We start from the raw sequence: 20,258 nt of genomic DNA, 5'->3' as shown, positions 1-20,258 counted from the left end.
CCTGTTATGGGTCTGCTTTTATGTTAGCTTAAAATGAGCTCAGGTGGTTGACCTCTGCTCCCTACCTGGGAAGCTCATGCTCCATGAGGCCGATGGGGAGATCAATGATCCGTTAACAAGTGTATGGGTAAATATGTATAGCCTCCGACCAGTAGGTGTCAGTCAGGTTTGTATTAGCCCCTTAGTAACCAAGGGCTGGTTTAGCACACTGGGCTAAATCACTGGCTTTTAAAGCAGACCAAGGCAGGCCAGCAGCACGGTTCAATTCCCGTACCAGCCTCCCCGGACAGGCGCCGGAATGTGGCGACTAGGTTGCTTTTCACAGTAACTTCATTGAAGCCTACTCGTGACAATAAGCGATTTTCATTTCATTTTTCATATTAGTTCCAGTTTTCTAGCATTAGTTTCCTCCCCACAGTTTATTGTACTATAATAAAATTAACTCGTCTTGAATGTTCTTTAGTACGTCGACCCAGTAATTGTCTTTGCACAAGAACATAACACACACGGGTAACAGGCAAAGGGTAGAGGAATGGGGGACTCTATGGGAAGGTACATGAACTGTCCTGGGTAGGGAGGGAGGCAGCAAGGGAATACAAGACCGCAGGAATATGGGACGGAGTGAAGGGTCTTGTTTGTTGCGTTTCGGATCTTGTGGTTGGATGAGCGAGGGGGGGTTGCGGACAGGGATAGGGGTAGAGAGATTGTTCGAGAGGGTGGGGTCAGTGATGTCTGGAGTGGAGTCCTGGGAGTTGACCAGTGGAACCGATTGCGAGGCGTGGGTTGGGGTTAGGGTGGTGGGGTGCAAGAGCGTGGCAAATCCAGGGTAACAGTTGGATAGATTAGGGCTTGATGGGGATTCATGGAAACCAACAAAACAGTTGGCTCAATCGTTGCAGGGGTGAGGGTCAGGATAGCCATGAGTTGGTATTGAGTACGGACTCAGAGGGGAGAGATGACATGTGGAGGAAGATGGCTATAGTTGCAAGACTGACGGTGGAATGTTGAATAGTGACAGAGAGAGGAACTGTTGAATAGGGTCTGTCAAGGGTGATTGGGGGAAAGTAGTGGCTAATGGGTGAGTGTTGAAGGTAGTGGAGTGAGTCTGGGAGGTGACAGGCACAATTTCATACTCTTCATTACAGAAGCCTGTAATCCAGTGGTTCCCAACCTTTCTTTGGCCATGCCCCACCTAATCACCTCTAAAATCCTGATGCCCCCTCCCCATGTGGTGATATATAATTCTTATCATTTAAAAAGTGAACTCCGTTTCAGCTGAAGAAGCTTAAAACGCCAATACCTTGGTTTAAACAAGCTTCAAAAGAACATGGCATCCATGAAAAAGAAAAATGAAACAAACAAAAGACAGTTAAAGTTCTGAGCAAGAAATTACTAAAAAATTGTAAAAATAAAAATCGAAAATTTGGACCCAGACCTCCTCAGTCGCGCTCAATTGCCCCCCTTAAAAATCAAATTGCCCCCCTGTGGGGAGTACGCCCCATGTTGGGAACCACTGCTGTAGTCCCTTCAAATAAGAGGAGGGTCTTTTGGGGTGGGTGCAGTACAAGGTTCATTAAAAAGGGACACCCCAATAATTATGAGGCAAATGGATGAGAAGAACTCTCACGTGTGTTATCTCTGTGTTGAAGCTGACGTTGCAGCAAGCATATACCTGACTCAAAGGTCTCATAACATTGAGATTCCAGCTAGAACACAGTGGCACAATGGTTAGCACTGCTGCTTCACAGAGCCAGGAACCAGGGTTTGATTCCAGCCTTAGGTAGCTGTGTGGCGTTTGCACGTTCTCCCCGTGTCTGCGTTGTCTGATGCACCTTGCAAAATATAGCAGCACAGTAGCACATTGGTTAGCACAGTTGTTTCACAGCTCCAGGGTCCCAGATTCGATTCCCGGCTTGGGTCACTATTTGTGTGGAGTCTGCACGTTCTCCCCGTGTCTGCGTGGGTTTCCTCCGGGTGCTCCGGTTTCCTCCCACAGTCCAAAGGCGTGTAGGTTAGGTGGATTGGCCTTGATAAATTGCCCTTAGTGTCCAAAACGTTTAGGAGGGGTTATTGGGTTTCGGGGATAGGGTGGAAGTGAGGGCTTCAGTGGGACTCGATGGGCCAAATGGCCTCCTTCTGCACTGTATGTTCTACGTTCTGTGTAACCCATCAGTAGATGTTACTGGAGCTATCGAAAAGCAATCCCACAGTATCTCGCTCTCAACATATCTTCCTCTGCTTCAAATCCAAATTTCCTGTAAATTGCCCCTTAGTGTCCAAAAAGGTTGAGTGGGGTTACTGGGTTATGGGGATAGGGTGGAGGTGTGAGCTTGAGTGGGGTGCTCTTTCCAAGGCCCGGTGAAGACTCGATGGGCCAAATGGCCTCCTTCTGCACTGTCAATTCTATGATTCTCTGATACTATGGTGCATGGAGGGGATTTCCAGAGGGAAAAATGAAGGACTGAGATTTCTCCTCTGCTAATGAGGAATTTGAAGGGGATGGATGGGCTAAAATGTCATGGCAGCACATGCAGAGGCCATTACAAGGCCATGCAGGATCGTGACCAGCTGATACCTGCCAGATCCCAGGCACAATAAGCTGCTGGGGCATTTTCAACAGCAGTTAATTTTCAGCTCTCCACTCGTATGTAAATTGGTTGATGATCGCTGAATTAAATTGTACGGCTTAGCATCCGCTTTGCTGGTGGTTTGATTGTTTGCATGCTCCAAGCTGTGCTGATTGACTAAGCCCTGGCTCTAAATGTGCACATTATAATCTGCACAGCTCTCCATTCTCCCGCAACCTGCAGTTAGAAATGAGGGGTGTGATTGTCTGTCGGCTGATACCCGAATCGCGAATTGAGAATATGGTGTCAGCCATCGAGGTCGGTGCCGGGCGCCTAATGGAACACAATGCTGCGGCGCCTCAATAGGGCTGGTTTAGCTCAGTGGGCCAGGCAGCTGGTTTGTGATGCAGAACAAGGCCAGCAGCACGGGTTCAATTCCCGTACCGGCCTCCCCGAACAGGCGCCAGAATGTGGCAACTAGGGGCTTTTCGCAGTAACTGCATACTTGTGACAATAAAATTATTGTCGGTGTGAATGAGGTCCACACCACGCATCGGCGTGGGCATGCAAACTGTACAGTCGCACGCATGAACCTTTTATGAACCAGCCCAAGCCGGGAGCCGGCTGGAAGTGATGGCGGTGAGGGTCACGTGTGGATTTTCAAATCAGGTAATAGGTACTGTGGCCGCTGAGGGAGAGTGAGGGGGTAGGTAATGCCCCTAAGAGCGCAACTATGGGCTGACAGCTGTACCAATGGCTGGGAGGTGTCTGCCACGGCCGGGCGAGTGGGGGTGGGGTGGGGGGAAGGGGTGTGACCAGGGGATGGGGTGTGGGGTTGGGTTGTTCCCCCCCCCCCGGGACCGGCGTGTCCAGGCTCGGACCACCATTGCGGGCGGCCTGCAAGGCAGCCATCTGGCTGCATGCCCTCCTGACCGCCTGTTGTGGCCCGTAGATACGCAGGGCGCCAGCGGCCCTATGGGTGCCAGCGCCCGCGAGGCCATCTCGCCTGGAGCCCACTGACCCCAACGGCCCATCCACGGGATGGCCGTGGTCCAGGGCAGCCTGTGGCCCACCAGGCGGTGGGCCCCCTGCATGCACCCATCCAAGGCGCTGCCGGACAGGGGAACCACGGAGCGAGCCTCGGCAGTCGCAATCAGCATGGCCGTCGGCACCCACACTCAGACTCATCTGATTTTCAAACATAGATGTAGATTAAAATCCCCCATGACTTTTGCAGTCCCTTTCTGACAAGCCCCCAATAGTTCACCTTTCATACTCTGCCCTGTCATGTGGTTACAATTGGGGCCTCACGGTAGCATGGTGGTTAGCATCAATGCTTCACAGCTCCAGGGTCCCAGGTTCGATTCCCGGCTGGGTCACTGTCTGTGTGGAGTCTGCACGTCCTCCCCGTGTGTGCGTGGGTTTCCTCCGGGTGCTCCGGTTTCCTCCCACAGTCCAAAGATGTGCGGGTTAGGTGGATTGGCCATGCTAAATTGCCTGTAGTGTAAGGTTAATGGGGGGATTGTTGGGTTACGGGTATACGGGTTACGTGGGTTTAAGTAGGGTGATCATTGCTCGGCACAACATCGAGGGCCGAAGGGCCTGTTCTGTGCTGTACTGTTCTATGTTCTATGTTATAATTAGGGAGCGTGTACACCAACCACTCCCACAAGCGAGTTCTTCCCTTCATCATTTCACATTTCGACCCAAATTGTTTCCACATCCTGGTTTCCTGAGCTTAGATCGTACGAAGAGCTGCAGAGTTACAGGGAAAGGGTGGGGCTGTCATTGGAAATCTTTGTTAAAGACCAATCATGATGGACCAAGTGGCCTCTTTTGGTACTGTGTAATTCTTATAATCATGTGAACATTACTATTCAAACTATTCCATCCCTCGAACCTGGGTTTCCAGTCGCTTGTATAATTCCAGGCGAGAAGGCCAACATCACCCGATCAACTGAGTATTGAGCTGCTGTTGATTCAACGTTAAATGTCTAATCTCAGCGATCAGAATCACAGGACCACAGAAACACACACAGTGCAGAAGAGGCTCTTCGGCCCATCGAGTCTGCACCTATGCCCGAAAAACATCTGACCTGCCCACCTAATCACACTTGCCAGCTCTTGGCCAATAGCCTCGAATGTTATGACATGCCAAGTGCTCATCGAGCCACCTCTTAAAAGGAGGTGAAGCAACCCGCCTCCACCAACCTCCCAGCGATTGCGTTCCAGACCGCCACCACCCTCTGGGCAAAACAGTTTTTCCTCAGATTCCCCCAGAGCCTCCCGCTCCTCACCTTAAACTTTGGCCCCTCATAACTGACCCTTCAACTAAGGGCAACAGCTGCTCCCGACCCACCCTGTTCATGACGCTCATCACCTTGTACACCTTGATCAGGTCGCCCTCTCAGTCTTCTCTTCAAAGGCCCAAGTAGCTTGTTAACAAGATGATGCACCACTAAACCGCAGTCAGGAATAGCTATTTCAATCTATTTATCCAGAAAATATACCCAAAATTATTTAGATTAACTCAGTTCATAAACTCAATTGTTTGTCACCATTTTGAAAAAAATGCGGTCCTTTACCTGTGATCCGGGTATCATACGTTGGAAGGTTTCTGTGACTTCTGCGACCAACGCAGATAGTCCTTCAAAATTTTTCATCTGATGGCTGAATTCCAGATTGATTCCATCCAGGAAGTATTTTTGCGTGGAATGCACCATACTTGTAATCCAAAGGTTTCGAAGCAATCTGTCTTGACTGTACATCTGAAGCATAACATCTGGGAAAGTGTGAAGGAACAACAAGTATCATTAAAAAAAAATCAAAGACTTCCGGTTGCGGCTGTGCCTGGGTAGGTTGCACGGTCGGCAGCTCCCACCGATAACGGACTTTTGGGCCCTTTTAAGGAGCCTCAGCGGCATTTGCTCGGCGATTCCCGGTGTGGGAAGGAAGCAGCGAGGGCCCCCCAGCACTGTATGGAGTGGACCAGGAGCGGAGCGGTCAAAAAAGTGGCTTTAGAGCAGAGAGGAGAACGGGCGTGAAAAAACAAGATGGCGGCGGGCGGGGGCCAGGCAGCGAGGGCCCAGTGGTCACGGGAGCAGCAGGAGTTCTTAAAAAGCTGCTTTGCTGACTTGAAGGCGGAGATGCTGGCCCCTATGAAGGCGTCGATTGCGAGGTTGGTGGAGAACCAGAAGATGCAGGGGACGACGATTAAGGAGGTGCAGCAGAAGGTCTCTGACAATGAGGATGAGATTCTAGGCCTGGCTGTTAAAGTAGAAGCGCACAAGGCGCTTCACAAAAAATGGCAGGAGAAGCTGGAGAACAGGTCGAGGAGGCAGAACCTGCGGATTCTGGGTCTCCCTGAAGGCGTGGACGGGTCGGATGCTGGGGCGTATGTGATCACGATGCTGAGCACGCTGATGGGTGCGGGGGCCATCCCCAGGCCCCTGGAGCTGGATGGAGCACACAGAGTCTTGGCAAGGAGGCCGAGGGCGAACGAACCGCGCGAGGGCGATGGTGGTGAGGTTTTACCATTTCACCGACAGGGAGTGTGTCCTGCGATGGGCGAAGAAGGAGTTGAGCAGCAGGTGGGAGAATACCGAGATCCGTAAAATCAGGACTGGAGTGCAGAGCTGGCCAAGAAGCGGGCAGGATTCAACCGGGCTAAGGCGATCCTCCACGGGAAGGGGGTGAAGTTTGGGCTGTTACAGCCGGCGAGACTGTGGGTCACATCCCAGGACCGACACCACTATTTTGATACGCCGGATGAGGCGTGGACTTTTATCAAAAAGGAGAAGCTGGACTTGAATGAATGGTTTGCAGTATGTTACGTGGGATGTTGGTGAGGGAGTGGGGGCGATGCTTGTTGAGTGGGGTTTATTTCTTTCGTTTTTATTTCCCCGCGTTTTCTTGGGAATGGGTGGGCCCGTAGCCCGAGATCCTCGGGGACTGGGGTGAGGTCACAGTTAAAAGGAACTGCGCCACGGGGGCGGGGTCGGCCCAGGTAGGGATTAAGCAGTTGCTTGGCCGGGGAAGGGGGGGGGGGGAGTTGGTGGGGGGGGGGGGGGGGGGGGGGACTGGGTTACTGCTGTGCTGATTGAGGGGGTGTTGACGGTAAGAGGGTGAATCGGGGCAGGAAGCCTCCGCCTGGGGGGCTGGAGAGTGCGGCAGTCATGGGCACGTGGCTGGCCTAAAAAAGGAGAGAGCTAGTCGGCAGGGGTGGGTGCAGGTAGCCCCCCAATCCGGCTGATCACGTGGAATGTGAGAGGCCTAAATTGGCCGGTCAAGAGGGCCCGGGTCTTTTCGCACTTAAATGGACTGAAGGCAGACGTAGCCATGCTACAGGAAACACACCTGAAGAGCGCAGATCAAACTAGGCTGAGGAAGGGATGGGTGGTGATGTACCATCAATTGAACGCGAGACGAGTTGCTGGACAAAAGTATGGCTTTAATCAGCTAGATGTTAGCCCTGCGGTCGATTACAGTAAATGGACGACCGCCGGGAGTACTGGGTATTTATACCCCTCCCTGGAGGCGGGGTTAACTCAGCCCCTCGACCAATCGGGGAGCCGTCACATGACTGGTCTCAACCAACCGGTCGAGAGGCACATGACCGACCAGGGCCAATGGTAAGCCGGTGTTCTGCACCAATGGCAGGCAGCTATGCTAATCATACCACCACAGGTGGGACAGGTGTTTTACTCAGGGCTGGATGCAAAAAACAGGGTGGTCGCAATCCTGGTGAGTAAGTGTGGTGAATCACAATCCTAGTAATTCACACTGTCTGATATTGTATTTGTTGTGTCTTTGTAAGCTCGGTATACGAGCAGTTGCGCGGCTCTGCCAATAGGGGTAGATGAGGAGTTTGTACTGGGCTCCACCCTTGGCTCCGCCCATGGTTCTGCCCATGGCTCCTCCCACTAACTGGAAGTATAAAGATCTGCAGTTGTGAGCCTGCTGCCAGTTCATCTCATCGCAGGCAGGCTCAGGATCCAACTCCGACACTACTACCGCCGAGGTGCCTCTCACACTACACCCCACCCAACCCCCCGCGCCCGGCGCCCCCACGCCTGTAGGTTCACTGCCCGTGCTCTGCGCCCCCGCGCCTATGGGTTTCCAGCGCTCCCCATCACCAGTCGAACCAGTCGGGTACGAAGCTCGGTCCGAGTCACCCCCGGTGTCCGCCATGGTACCTTCGCCGACCGCCACCACCCAGCCACCAGAAGAGGCTGCAACCCCAGTGCTTCGTAGATCTCAGAAGATAAGTCGACCGCCGGACCGACTCAATTTGTAGACCCATCACCCCCTCTGGACTTGATTTTTTTACAGGGGGTGAATGGGGTGAATCACAATCCTAGTAATTCACACCGTGTTATATTGTATGTGTTGTGTCTTTGTAAGCTCGGTATACGAGCAGTTGCGCGGCTCGGCCCATAGGGGGAGATGAGGAGTTTGTACTGGGCTCCACCCTTGGCTCCGCCCATGGTTCCGCCCATGGCTCCTCCCACTAACTGGAAGTATAAAGATCTGCAGTTGTGAGCCTGCTGCCAGTTCATCTCGTCGCAGGCAGGCTCAGTTGTAAGACTATTAAAACCACTGTTCACTTCCAACCACGTGTCTTGTGAATTGATGGTCACATCAGTAAGCGGGTGGCATTTGAGGTGGTGGGTATTGTGGCGGACAAAGGGGGACGGTATGTTATGGTGAATGGTAAGCTGCAGGGGGCCCGGGTGGTGCTGGTGAATGTGTATGTCCCAAACCGGGACGATGCGGGGTTCATGAAGCGGATGCTGAGTCGGATCCCGGATCTGGAAGCAGGTAGTTTGATAATGGGGGGGGGGCCTTCAATATGGTGCTGGACCCGGCACTGGATCGGTCTGGATCGAGGTCGGGTAAGAGGCCGGCAGCAGCTAAGGTTCTGAGGGGGTTCATAGACCAGATGGGGAGAGTGGATCCATGGAGATTTGCTAGGCCAAGGGCGAGGGGGTTTTCCTTCTTCTCCCATGTACACAAGGCTTACTCGCGGATAGATCTCTTCGTGGTAAACAGGGCGCTAATCCGGAGAGTGGAGGGGGTGGAGTACTTGGCCATTGCGATCTCGGACCATGCCTCACATTGGGTGGATCTGAAGATGGGGGAGGAGAGAGGCCAGCGCCCATTGTGGCGGACGGACGTGGGACTACTGGTGGATGAGGAGGTCTGTGGGCAGGTCCGGGGGTGCATCCAAAGATATATGAAGGCCAATGATAATGGGGAGGTGTCGATGAGTGTGGTCTGGGAGGCGCCCAGGGCCCACAGAGAGAAGAGGGAGAAGATGGAGAGGGAGAGATTGGTGGGGGAGTTACTGAGGGTGGATAGGAGATATGCAGAATTCCCTGAGGAGGGGCTGTTGAAGGAGCACCGGAGCCTCCAGACGCAGTTTGACTTGCTAACCACGGGGAAGGCTGAGGCCCAGTTGAGGAAGCTACAAGGAGCAGTATATGAGTATGGGGAGAAGGCAAGCTGGATGTTGGCACATCAGCTGCGGAAGTGGTAGCGGCAATGGACACAGAGAAAGCCTTTGATCGGGTGGAGTGGGAGTATTGTGGGAGGTGTTAGGCAGGTTTGGGTTTGGGGAGGAATTCATAGGATGGGTCAGATTGTTGTACCAGGGCCCGGTAGCGAGTGCTTCGACGAACCGGCTGCGGTCAGAGTATTTCAGGTTATATCGTGGAATGAGGCAGGGGTGCCCTCTGCCCCCCCCCTGCTGTTTGGCGATTGAGCCGTTGGCGATGGCGTTGAGGGAGACCAGAAACTGGAGGGGGTTGGTTCGTGTGGGGTGGGGTGGGAGGAACACCGCGTCTCACTGTATGCGAATGACCTGCTTTTGTTCATTGCAGATCCGGTGGAGGGGATGGGGGAGGTTATGCAGATTCTTAGGGATTTTGGAAACTTCTCGGGATACAAGTTAAATGTGGGGAAAAGCGAGCTTTCTGTAGTGCATGCGAGAGGCCAGGAAAAGAGATTGGGGGAGCTACCGCTTAAGGGCAGCACGGTAGCATTGTGGATAGCACAATCGCTTCACAGCTCCAGGGTCCCAGGTTCGATTCCGGCTTGGGTCACTGTCTGTGCGGAGTCTGCACAGCCTCCCCGTGTGTGCGTGGGTTTCCTCCGTGTGTTCCGGTTTCCTCCCACAGTCCAAAGATGTGCAGGTTAGGTGGATTGGCCATGATAAATTGCCCTTAGTGTCCCTTAGTGTTGGGTGGGGTTACTGGGTTATGGGGATAGGGTGGAGGTGTTAACCTTGGGTAGGGTGCTCTTTCCAGGAGCTGGTGCAGACTCGATGGGCCGAATGGCCTCCTTCTGCACTGTAAATTCTATGATCTAAAAAAATTCTATGAAGATGGTGGAGAGGAGCTTTCGGTACTTGGGTATCCAGGTAGCCAAGAGTTGGGGGGTTTTACACAAGCCCAATCTAGCGGGCCTGGTGGATCAGATGGATGAGGACTTTAAGAGGTGGGATGTGTTGCCACTCCCCCTGGCGGGTAGGCTGCAGTCCGTAAAAATGACGGTTCTCCCTCGGTTCCTGTTCGCCTTCCAGTGCCTGCCTGTTCTCATCCCCAAGTCCTTCTTTAAGCGGGTAAACAGGAGCATTCCGGGATTTGTGTGGGCAAATAAGACCCCGCGGGTTAAGAGACTGTTCTTGGAGCGCAGTCGTGAGGGGGGTGGGTTGGCACTGCTGAACTTGTGCAGCTATTACTGGGCAGCGAATGTGTCTATGATTCGGAAGTGGGTAATGGAGGGAGAGGGGGCGGCGTGGAAACGGCTAGAAGTGTCGCCCTGTATAGGCACTAGCTTGGGGGCACTGGTGATGGCACCGTTGCCGCTTCCGCCGACGCGGTACACCACGAGCCCGGTAGTGGCAGCGATATTGAGGATCTGGGGGCAGTGGAGACGCCATTTTGCAAAGGTTATGTCCAAGATCTTGGACACTCGGGTAAAACCGAGTTGGGGGACAGCGATATTTGGGATATCGGAAGATCCGGGTGTGCAGGAGTTGAAAGGGGCCGGGGTTCTGGCCTTTGCCTCCTTGGTAGCCACGTTATTAGTTAGGGGCAGATGCCCTATGTTGTTTTGTTTGTTAAATTCTTAGCTGGATAGTGGGTTAAGTGGTTTTTGTTGATTGCTTTGTTTTCTTTGTATTATTCTCTTTTTTGTAGTGTTTTGTAAAAAATTATTGAAAAATTTGGAATAAAAACATTAAAAAAAATCAATAAACAGACATTGGCAAGGTAAATTATCAAACAGAACCCGCAACGTCATGGAGAAGCAGGAGAGGAAGATTTATGTATAATTGCATTTACATAGTCTCATGTGAGAGTGCCTTTAAGAAATGGATGTTTAAGCAATGTACCTTTAAGAAATGCAGTGATGTCAGAGTGTGGGCGGAGCTGGGCCTTTAGCTCAGCCATTTTTGAAGTTTTTAATTTCAGTTTGAGAGAGCAGCTGAAAAGTGCCTGGCTGGTTTGCTGAGAGCTGCAGGAAGGGAAAGAGCTGGCCTGGTAATTTCTGCAAATCCAAATTCTTTAAATATATTGAATGTAACCTGTTGTGCTCCTATTTTTGAAGGGTTGAAGTCTTTAGGAGGTTTGAAAGACAGTTTGCAGGATTGGGTAGTGTATTATTTTCGGGGTTATCTTTGAAGTAAGGGGTGTTAAGAAATCCAATGTTTATTTTAAAAGGTTAAGTTGAGTTCTTGGAATAAACGTTGTTTTGTTTTAAAAACCCACGTGTCCATAATTGTAATACCAGACCTGGGGAAAAAGCCGTGTGCTTCAAAAGCAACAATCCATTTAAAGGTTGGACTCCATGATACATTTTGGGGTTCTGAAAACACCTCTCCCATAACAATAGTGACTGTCACAACCTCAGGATGTCCTTCAAGTGCTTCCTATCCAATTAGTTATTTTTGAGGTGTAATCGCTGTTATTTTCTAAGTGGATGTGTTGGCTAATCTGTGCCCTGCAAGGTGCCACAAGTAGGAAAATGGACACTGAACCATTTGGTAATTTGGTAATGTTTGGTGATGGATGGAAAATTGCCCAGGTCACCATGGGAACGCTCTGTTCTTCCTCCAATTGTTCCAGTCGGGTCTTCTACACCAACCTGAATAGGCAGCAACAGCACCGCCTAATGCCTCATCAGAATCACCGCATCTCAGGCAATGCAGCACTCACTCACACTGCCCTTTGTGTCAATTGATGTGGTGATCCCAAATTGTTTTGACCATAAGAAGAGGGAGAGAAAAAGAGGGAGGGGGGGAGGGGGCGCGGGGGAGAGAATAATACAGAGAAGTAGCGTGAGAGTTCTCACAATAAAGGGGTTAACAATCACTGACTGCAGCTACGTTCCTGGGAAGCTGTTAGGACTGCAGGGAACAGCTGCAAAAATCATGGAAAAGGGAGCTTTGATCGTAATAGGACGGGATTCTCCGAGCCCGCGCCGGGTCAGAGAATCGCCGGGGGCGCGGGAAATTCCAGCCACGGCACTCCGACTCCGGGCCGCGATTCTCCAGTGATCGGAGAATAGCCGCCAATCACGTCCGCGGGGTCGTCATGGCGCTGGTCGGGGGCGGCAGAGATAGGCCCCCACGGTGATTCTCCGCGGGCGACGGGCCGAACTGCCGCCGAGTTCCGCTGAGTACCGTCGGCGTCTTTCCAACCTGGCACCACCCGGCGGGAGATCGGACCCGCGGCTGCAGTGGATGTTCTGGTGGTGGGGGAGGAGGGTGGGGGTGCAGGAGGATCTGACTCTGGAAGGGCCTCCACGGGGTCCAGGCCCATGACCGGGGTTTCCTATCGGCGGGCGTCCGCAATCTGGAGTGGGCCTACCTCCTTCTGCGCGGCCCGCTGTAAGGTCCCCGACATGTTGCTCCGTGCCGGCAACCACGCGCATGCGACGGCCCAGAGACGGCCTGCGAGCGTATGCGCAGACCCGCGCCAGCCGTGCAGGTCCGCCTTTTGGCACTGGAGCAGCGCGCAGCACTCCTGCACCATACTAGCCCCCTGAAGACCGGTGAATTGCTGGGCCAGGAGGCCCATTGACGCCGGCATACACCACTCCGGTGTTTACGCCGACGTCAACACTTTGGCCGGGATTTCGGAGAATCCTGGCCATAATCTTTATTGTCACAAGTAGGCTTACACTGCAATGAAGTTACTGTGAAAAGCCCCATGGTCACCACATTTCGGCGCCTGTTCGGGTACACAGAGGGAGAATTCAGAATGTCCAAATTTCTTAACAGCACGTCTTTCAGGACTCGTGGGAGGAAACCGGAGCACCCGGAGGAAACCCACGCAGACACGGGGAGAACGTGCAGACTCCGCGCAGACAGTGACCCAAGCTGGAATCGAACCTGGGACCCTGGTGCTGTGAAGCAACAGAGCTCACCACTGTGACCACAGGAGGGTTGTAACCACACACATCAGTGCTTTCCAGATAACAGCCCAGGGCTTAAAATGTGTTTCGAGCAAAGAACAAAGAACAATACAACACAGATACGGGCCCTTCGGTCCTCCAAGCCTGCGCTGATCACTTGTCCTGTATCCTTCTATCCCCCGTCTGTTCATCTGTTTGTCCAGATAAACCTTAAAGGTCGCTAACGTATCTGCCTCAACCACCTGACTTGGCAGTGCATTCCAGGCCACCACCACCCTCTGTGTAAAAAACTTCCCCCGCGCATTTCCAGTGAACCTATCCCCCTCACCTTGAACTTGTGCCCCCTTATGATTGTCATTTCCTCCCTGGGAAACAGCCTCCAACTGTTCATCCTATCTATACCTCTGATAATTTTATAAACGTCTATCAGGTTGCCCCTCAGCCTCCGTCTCTCAATCTCTCCTCATAGCTAATACCCTACATACCCAGGTAACAACCTGGTAAACCTTTTCTGTGCTCTCTCCAAAGCCTCCACGTCCTTCTGGTAGTGCGGTGACCAGAATTGGACACAGTATTTCAAATGTGGCCTAACCAACGTTCTATAAAACTGTAACATAATTTTCGAGCTTTTATACTCGATACACCATCCTGTGAAGGCAAACATGCCATATGCTTTCTTTACCACCATTACCACGCCCAGAGCTCTCTGTGTCTCGATGCTCCTGAGGGTTCTGCCATTTTTAAAAATAGCTCCCACCTGAATTAGATCTACCAAAATGTATCATCTCACATTTGTCCAGGTTAAATTCCATCTGCCATTTCTCCGCCCAATTTTGCAGGCTATCTATATCCTGCTGTATGCTCTGACAATCTTCATCACTCTACGCAACTCCTGCAATCTTAGTATCATCCGCAAACTTGCTGATCAGGCCCACTACATTTTCTTTCAAGTCATTTATTGATATTAACAACAGCAGAGGTCCCAGTACCGATCCCTGCGGAACATCACTAGCTACAGATCGCCATTCGGAAAACCACCTTTCCACTGCCACCGTCTTCTATGGCTAAGCCAGTTCTGAATCCATCTAGCTAGTTCACCCCTGACCCCATCTGATTTATTCTTTTGCACCAGCCTGCCATGAGGGACCTTGTCAAATGCTTTACTAAAGTCCATGTAGACAACATCCACATCCCTTCCCTCGTCAATCATTTTTGTCACCTCTTCAAAAAACTCTATTAAATTAAATAGAGGTTCTGGTTTAGCACAGGGCTAAATAGCTGGCTTTTAAAGCAGACCAAGGCAGGCCAGTAGCACAGTTTAATTCCTGTACCAGCCTCCCCAAACAGGCACCGGAATGTGGTGACTAGGGGCTTTTCACAGTAACTTCATTTGAAGCCTACTTGTGACAATAAGCGACTTTCATTTCATTTTTCATTTTTCAATTAGTGAGCCATGACCTCCCTCTTACAAAATCATGCTGTCTGTCACTAATAAGACCATTCACTTCCAAATGTGCATAGAATCTATCTCTGAGAATCCTTTCCCACAATTTCATTATCACTGACGTCAAACTCACTGGCCTATAATTACCCGATTATCCTTGCAAACCTTCTTAAGTAACGGGACAACATTGACGATCCTCCAATCCTCTGGAACCTCACCTGTGGCCAATGAGGGCACAAAGATTTCTGTCAGAGGCCCAGCGATTTCATCTCTTGTCTCCCTCAGTAATCTGGGATAGATGCCATCTGGCCCTGAGGATATGTCTGCCTTAATGCTTTTTAACACACCTAACACTTCCTCCCTCGTAATAACTGTTCTAAAGTGCTTACACATCCCTCTGAGACACCACCAATCAACGTGTCCCTCTCCTTTGTAAATACCAATGCAAAATACTCATTCAGGACCTCACCTACTGCCTTTGGTTCTATGCATAATTTCCCTCCTTTGTCCTTGCGTGGACCAACTGTTTCTCTAGCTACCCTCTTGTTCCTAATATACGTATAAAATGCCTTAGGATTCTCCTTAATCCTGTCTGCCAAGGACATTTCATGACCCCGTTTTGCCCTCCGAACTCCCTGCTGGAGCTCCTTTCTACTTTCCTTGTATTCTTCAAGTATTTCATCTGTTTTTAGTTGCCTGTACCTCACGTATGCATCCTTTTTCTTTTTGGCAATATTCTCAATTTCCCTGTTCGTCCACGGTTCCTGAATCCTGCCTTCCCTGTCCTTCCTTTTTATTGGCACATGCCTGACCTGCACTCCCATCAGCTGCTCCTTAAAAGACTCCCACATGCCAAATGTGGATTTACCCTCAAACAGCCTCTCCCAAACAACAGTCTCCAATAGCCATCCCCCAATTTACCAACTTAACCCGAGGACAACACTCGCCCTTTCCATGATAATCCAAAAGTTTACAGAATTGTGATCACTGTTCACCACATGTTCCCCCACTGCAACATTGATGACCTGGCCGGGCTCGTTCCCTAGGACAAGGTCCAATATAGCCCCCTCTCTAGTCGGACTACCCACATATTATTGCAAAACCCTTTCCTGGAAACACTTAACAAAATTCCTCACCATCCAGACCCCTAGACCTAATGAATTTTCAGTCAATATGAGGAAAATTAAAGTCTCCCACTGCACCAACCCTATCTGCTTACATATTTGCTCTTCAACTTCCGGTGGGCTGTTGGGAGGCCTGCAGTACACCCCATCATAGTGACCGCCCCCTTCCTGTTTCTGAGTTCTACCCACAATGCCTCGTTACTTGATCTTCCCATGGTGTCCTCCCTCTGTTCAGCTGTAATATGTTCTCTAACCAGTATTGCAACTCCCCCACCTCTTTTATCTTCCTCCCTGTCTCACTTAAAACACCTATATCCTGGAATATTTAGCTGCAACTCTGTCCCTTTTTTTTAACCATGTCTCCATTAAATCAACCACATCCAAGTTTTGGGCTTGAATCAAGGCTTTAGGCTCATCTGTCTTACCTGTTATACTCCGTGCATTGAAGCAGATATATTCCAGACCTCCAGGCCCACTGAGTTTGATCTCTCCCAGCCTGCCCTTCCTCGTAGCCAGCCTGGCCCTGGGGCCATGCTCATCCGCAGTCTCTACACTTGCTGGCTTACTGTTCTGATTCCCACCTCCCTGCCACATTAGCTTAAGCTCACCCGAACCATACTAGCAAACCTCCCAGCCAGGATATTGGTGCCCCTCCAGTTCAGGTGTAACCCGTCCTACTTGTACAGGCCCCACCTTCCCTGGAAGACATCCCAATGAACTAAAAAACTGAAGCCCTCCGTCCTGCACCAGTTCTTTCGCCACGTGTTCAGCTGCACTAGATCCCTGTTGCTAGCCTCGTGTGGCACGGGGTGTAATCCTGAGATTACTGACCTAGAGGTCCTGCTTTGAAATCTTCTACCTAACTCCCTAAATTGCCGCAGCAGGACCTCTCTACTCTTTTTACCTATGCCATTCGTACCAATAATTTGTACCAATGGGCAGCACGGTAGCACAGTGGCTAGCACTGTGGCTTCACAGCGCCAGGGTCCCAGGTTCGATTCCCGGCTCGGGTCACTGTCTGTGCGGAGTCAGCACGTTCTCCCCGTGTCTGCGTGGGTTTCCTCCGGGTGCTCCGGTTTCCTCCCACAGTACAAAGATGTGCAGGTTAGGTGGATTGGCCGCGCTAAATTGCCCTTCATGTCCAAACAGGTTCGGAGGGGTTATTGGGTTTCGGGGATAGGGTGGAAGTGATGGCTTAAGAGGGTCGGTGCAGACTCGCTGGGCCGAATGGCCCCCTTCTGCAGTGTATGTTCTATGTTCGATGTGGACAATGACCTCTGTCTGCTTTCCTTCCCGTTTTAGGATGCTTTGTACCCGCTCAGAGACATCCAGGACCCTGGCACCAGAGAGGCAAACTACCATCCTGGAGTCCCTTTCGTGGTCACAGAAGTGCCTATCTGTGCCCCTGACCATTGAATCTCTGACCACTATTGCTTTGCTGTGTACTGTATCCCTCCGTCGGTGCAGTAGGGCTAGTCGTGGTGCCTTTACTCTGGCCAATGCTGCTGTCCCGTGATGGACCTTCCCCCTCATCAGTAACTGTGAGCTGGGAAATAAATGTCAGACATTCTCGTTCAGTCTCCTGCCAATGAACTGCATGGCAGGTGCAAAAATGTAATAATCGCTTATTGTCACAAGTAGGCTTCAATGATGTTACTGTGAAAAGCCCCTAGTCGCCACATTCCGGCGCCTGTTCGGGGAGGCCGGTACGGGAATTGAACCAGCGCTGCTGGCATTGTACTGCGTTACAAGCCAGCTGTTTAGCCCACTGTGCTAAACCAGCCCCTAAATTAAGTGAGCCTGAAGGGTCCTGGAGCAGGGACATTCCTGACCAAGCCTGTGCTTCACGGCTCCCATTAAAACATCAGAGATGCAACTCAAGCATTCATCCTGTGACCTCACTGGGGGTCGGGACCCATGGTTTGTGAACCACTGGATTAGATAGAGGTGAAGGAGCTATTTAGATCACAAATCCATGACTGGCGAAGGGATGAATTCAACAAATTGTGGAGGGATCTGGCCTGTGTAAATGTCCTCTTGATAATATCCGGGGGAACACAAAATGTGGATAGAAGCGAAGAAGGGAGATCGGCTTCCGGCGGGGGAAGGGAGTGGTCGCGGATAGCAGAGCTCCTGAGGGGGGAGCACAGTCGCGCCCCGTTCCCTGAGGAGAACTTGCGCCGAAGCGCGCAAAGTGGTCCGACTGCGCCCCCGCATAGCAAGAGAGTGCGGGAGAAAAGAAGCGGCGACCCGGACTCTAAATCAGAGCAAAGACGGAGACTGAGCGCTCGGCAGCGGAGCGAGCAGCGAAGAGAGAAGCCCCCCTCCCTTCTGGTGGCGAGCACGAGGCGAGCGCGACGCAAAGGAGCACCCCCGGCCCGATTAGAAGCCTCTCCCTCTCTCGGCCCTCCTGGCCCAGTGAGAGGTGAGAGGGAAGGGGGAAAAAGAAGGGGGAAGGAAAGGAAGGGAACCAACCACCAACAGAAACAAGACCGGACAGGCAAATAAAATACAGAAAGGCAGCTGAGGCAGACCAGAGCTGGCGAGAGCACGACGGCAGAGGAGCAGGGGGAAGGGAGAGCAACCCCAGGGTGAGGAACAGCAGTGTGGAGAGAGAGAGAGAGAGAGAGAGAGGGACAGACGGCTGGAGGAAAGAAAAATACCAAAGTGAAGGAACGGGGAGACGCAATGAACGGGAGCAGCAGCGGCGAGGGACAAAATGCAGCAGCGGCGGACGCGCAGGCAGGAGGCCGCACGAGACGAGATGGAGGTTCGGGCGAGCCTGAAAGGGAAAAGGATGGCGGAGCAAACAGCGGAGCGGGAGCAGCGACCAGCCTCTCCCCCCCCCCCCCCCCCCCCCCCCCCCCCCCCCCCCCCACTCGCACAGGGGGAGGAGTGGACAAACGTGATAATAAAGGAGCTAAGCACCATAAAGGAGGCGCGCTCTGGTCGGAGTTCCACGCAATGATGAAGGAGGCGTTGGCGGAGAAAACGCACAAAATTCAGCGGACCATCGAAGGGCTGGAAAGGAAAGTGGAGGCACAGGAAAAAACGATTCTGGAGTTGGAGAGGGCCGCTTCGGACCAGAGCAACAGCTCTGGAAGCTGATGGGGAAACGTTGGTAACATCCCAGGGGAGCCTGAGAGGGAATATGGAGGACCAGGAACATGGGTCCAGACGGCAGAACATTCGAATAGTGGGTCTGCCAGAGGGGATAGAGGGCACAGACCCAACAGGCTACTTCGCCCAAATGCTGGGCAGGCTAGTGGGGAGGGAAGGATTTCCAAATCGGCCTGGAATCGACAGGGTCGCACAGGTCGCTCCGACCCAAGCCCAAAGTCGGGGAGCAGCCCAGGGCGCTTACCGCAAGGCTGCACTGGTTCCAGGAGCAGGAGAAAATCCTAAAGTGGGCCCGGCAAACGGGATCGAGCACGTGGGAAGGGAAGAACATAAGGGTGCATCAGGACATTGGGGCGGATCTGGCCAAAAGAAGGGCTGAGTTCAACAGGGCAAAATCGTCACTCTACAAAAGCAAGGTGAAATTTGGGATGTCATTCCCGGCCAGGCTCTGGGTAACATTTGAGGGGAAAGAGATGTATTTTAACACACCAGCGGTGGCTGACGAGTTTGTCAGATCGAACAAACTGGGGGAGGAGCGGCCGTATTCGCAATGAAAGAGACGGAGATGGGAAAGAAAGGGAAAATCGGAACAAAGAGCGGAGGACAGACCACAAACAAGGCCAATGGGATCATGAACTGTGCACGGGTACTGTATGTTTTGCGCGGGACTGTGCTGCCTCGTTTCCAGGTTTGTCTCCTCTCTCAATGCAATGGGGGGGAGTGGAGCGAGGGAAATGAGGGTGAGACAAACGGGCAGGAGGAAGGTCAAACAGGGCCAGAGGTGGGCGAATACTGGGAGAAGGGCCACCATACTAGCGACAAGGGCCAGCGGCGTGCCTCAGAGGGGAGAGGGAGTGACTGGCACAAAGAGGGGAGTGGCAGAAGGGGGGACAACACAGTGGGGGGGGGGGGGGCAGAGGTACGGGGGCAGGGGGGAGAGCGCAGAACAAAAGAGAAGCAAAGAGAAGGGCGAGGTAGAGAAGCAATACAGACGCAGGCCTCGGCAGGCATGGAGCAGGGCGAGGAACCATGATGGTGCCGCAAACAGCCACTCTGGAGGGCATCAGGGTGAAGGGAGACCCCAGAGGGCAGGGGCGCACCCATGTGGCGTACACATAGCTGGCGGCCATGTTGGTACCCGGCGGCTGCTGAGGAAGGGCTGAGTGGGACAGATCTAGCATTCATGCTACAAGATGAGGGCTAGGGGGGGTAGCAATATTAATTAGCAAGAGGACGAGGTGTACGGAAACCAAGACAGTTACGGACCCAGGGGGACGGTACGTCATGGTCAGCGGTGTCTTGGAAGGGGCACCGGTCGTATTGGTAAATGTGTACGCTCCCAACTGGGACGACACAGAATTCATAAAGAAGACCATGACGGAAATCCCCGATCTTGACACACACCGACTGATTTATGGGGGGGGAGATTTAACTGCGTGCTGGACCCACTGATCGATCGATCAAATCCCAAAATGAGGAAAAGGACTGGCATGGCTAGGGAGCTAGGAGCCTTCAAGGTGGGTGCGGTGGACCCATGGAGGTTCCTGCACCCGGGAGAAAAGGAGTTCTCGTTCTTTTCGCAGG

The 20,258-nt window shown here is 52.2% G+C and overlaps 1 protein-coding gene across 2 annotated transcripts in view; it reads right to left on the bottom strand.

The window, feature by feature from the left end:
- Positions 1-20,258, bottom strand: part of LOC119964132 (di-N-acetylchitobiase-like) — a 48,708-nt gene that overhangs the window by 15,115 nt on the left and 13,335 nt on the right. For both annotated transcript variants that reach the window (XM_038793433.1, XM_038793434.1), the window contains exon 3: positions 5,153-5,349. In XM_038793433.1, coding sequence (XP_038649361.1) covers positions 5,153-5,349 — 197 coding nt within the window. The remainder of the gene's footprint in view (positions 1-5,152; positions 5,350-20,258) is intronic.

The sequence above is a fragment of the Scyliorhinus canicula genome, chromosome 4 (assembly GCF_902713615.1).
Source record: "Scyliorhinus canicula chromosome 4, sScyCan1.1, whole genome shotgun sequence".
Taxonomy (NCBI): Eukaryota; Metazoa; Chordata; class Chondrichthyes; order Carcharhiniformes; family Scyliorhinidae; genus Scyliorhinus; species Scyliorhinus canicula.
Note: the sequence above shows the minus strand (reverse complement) of the source record. Positions and strands in the feature narration are given on the sequence as shown.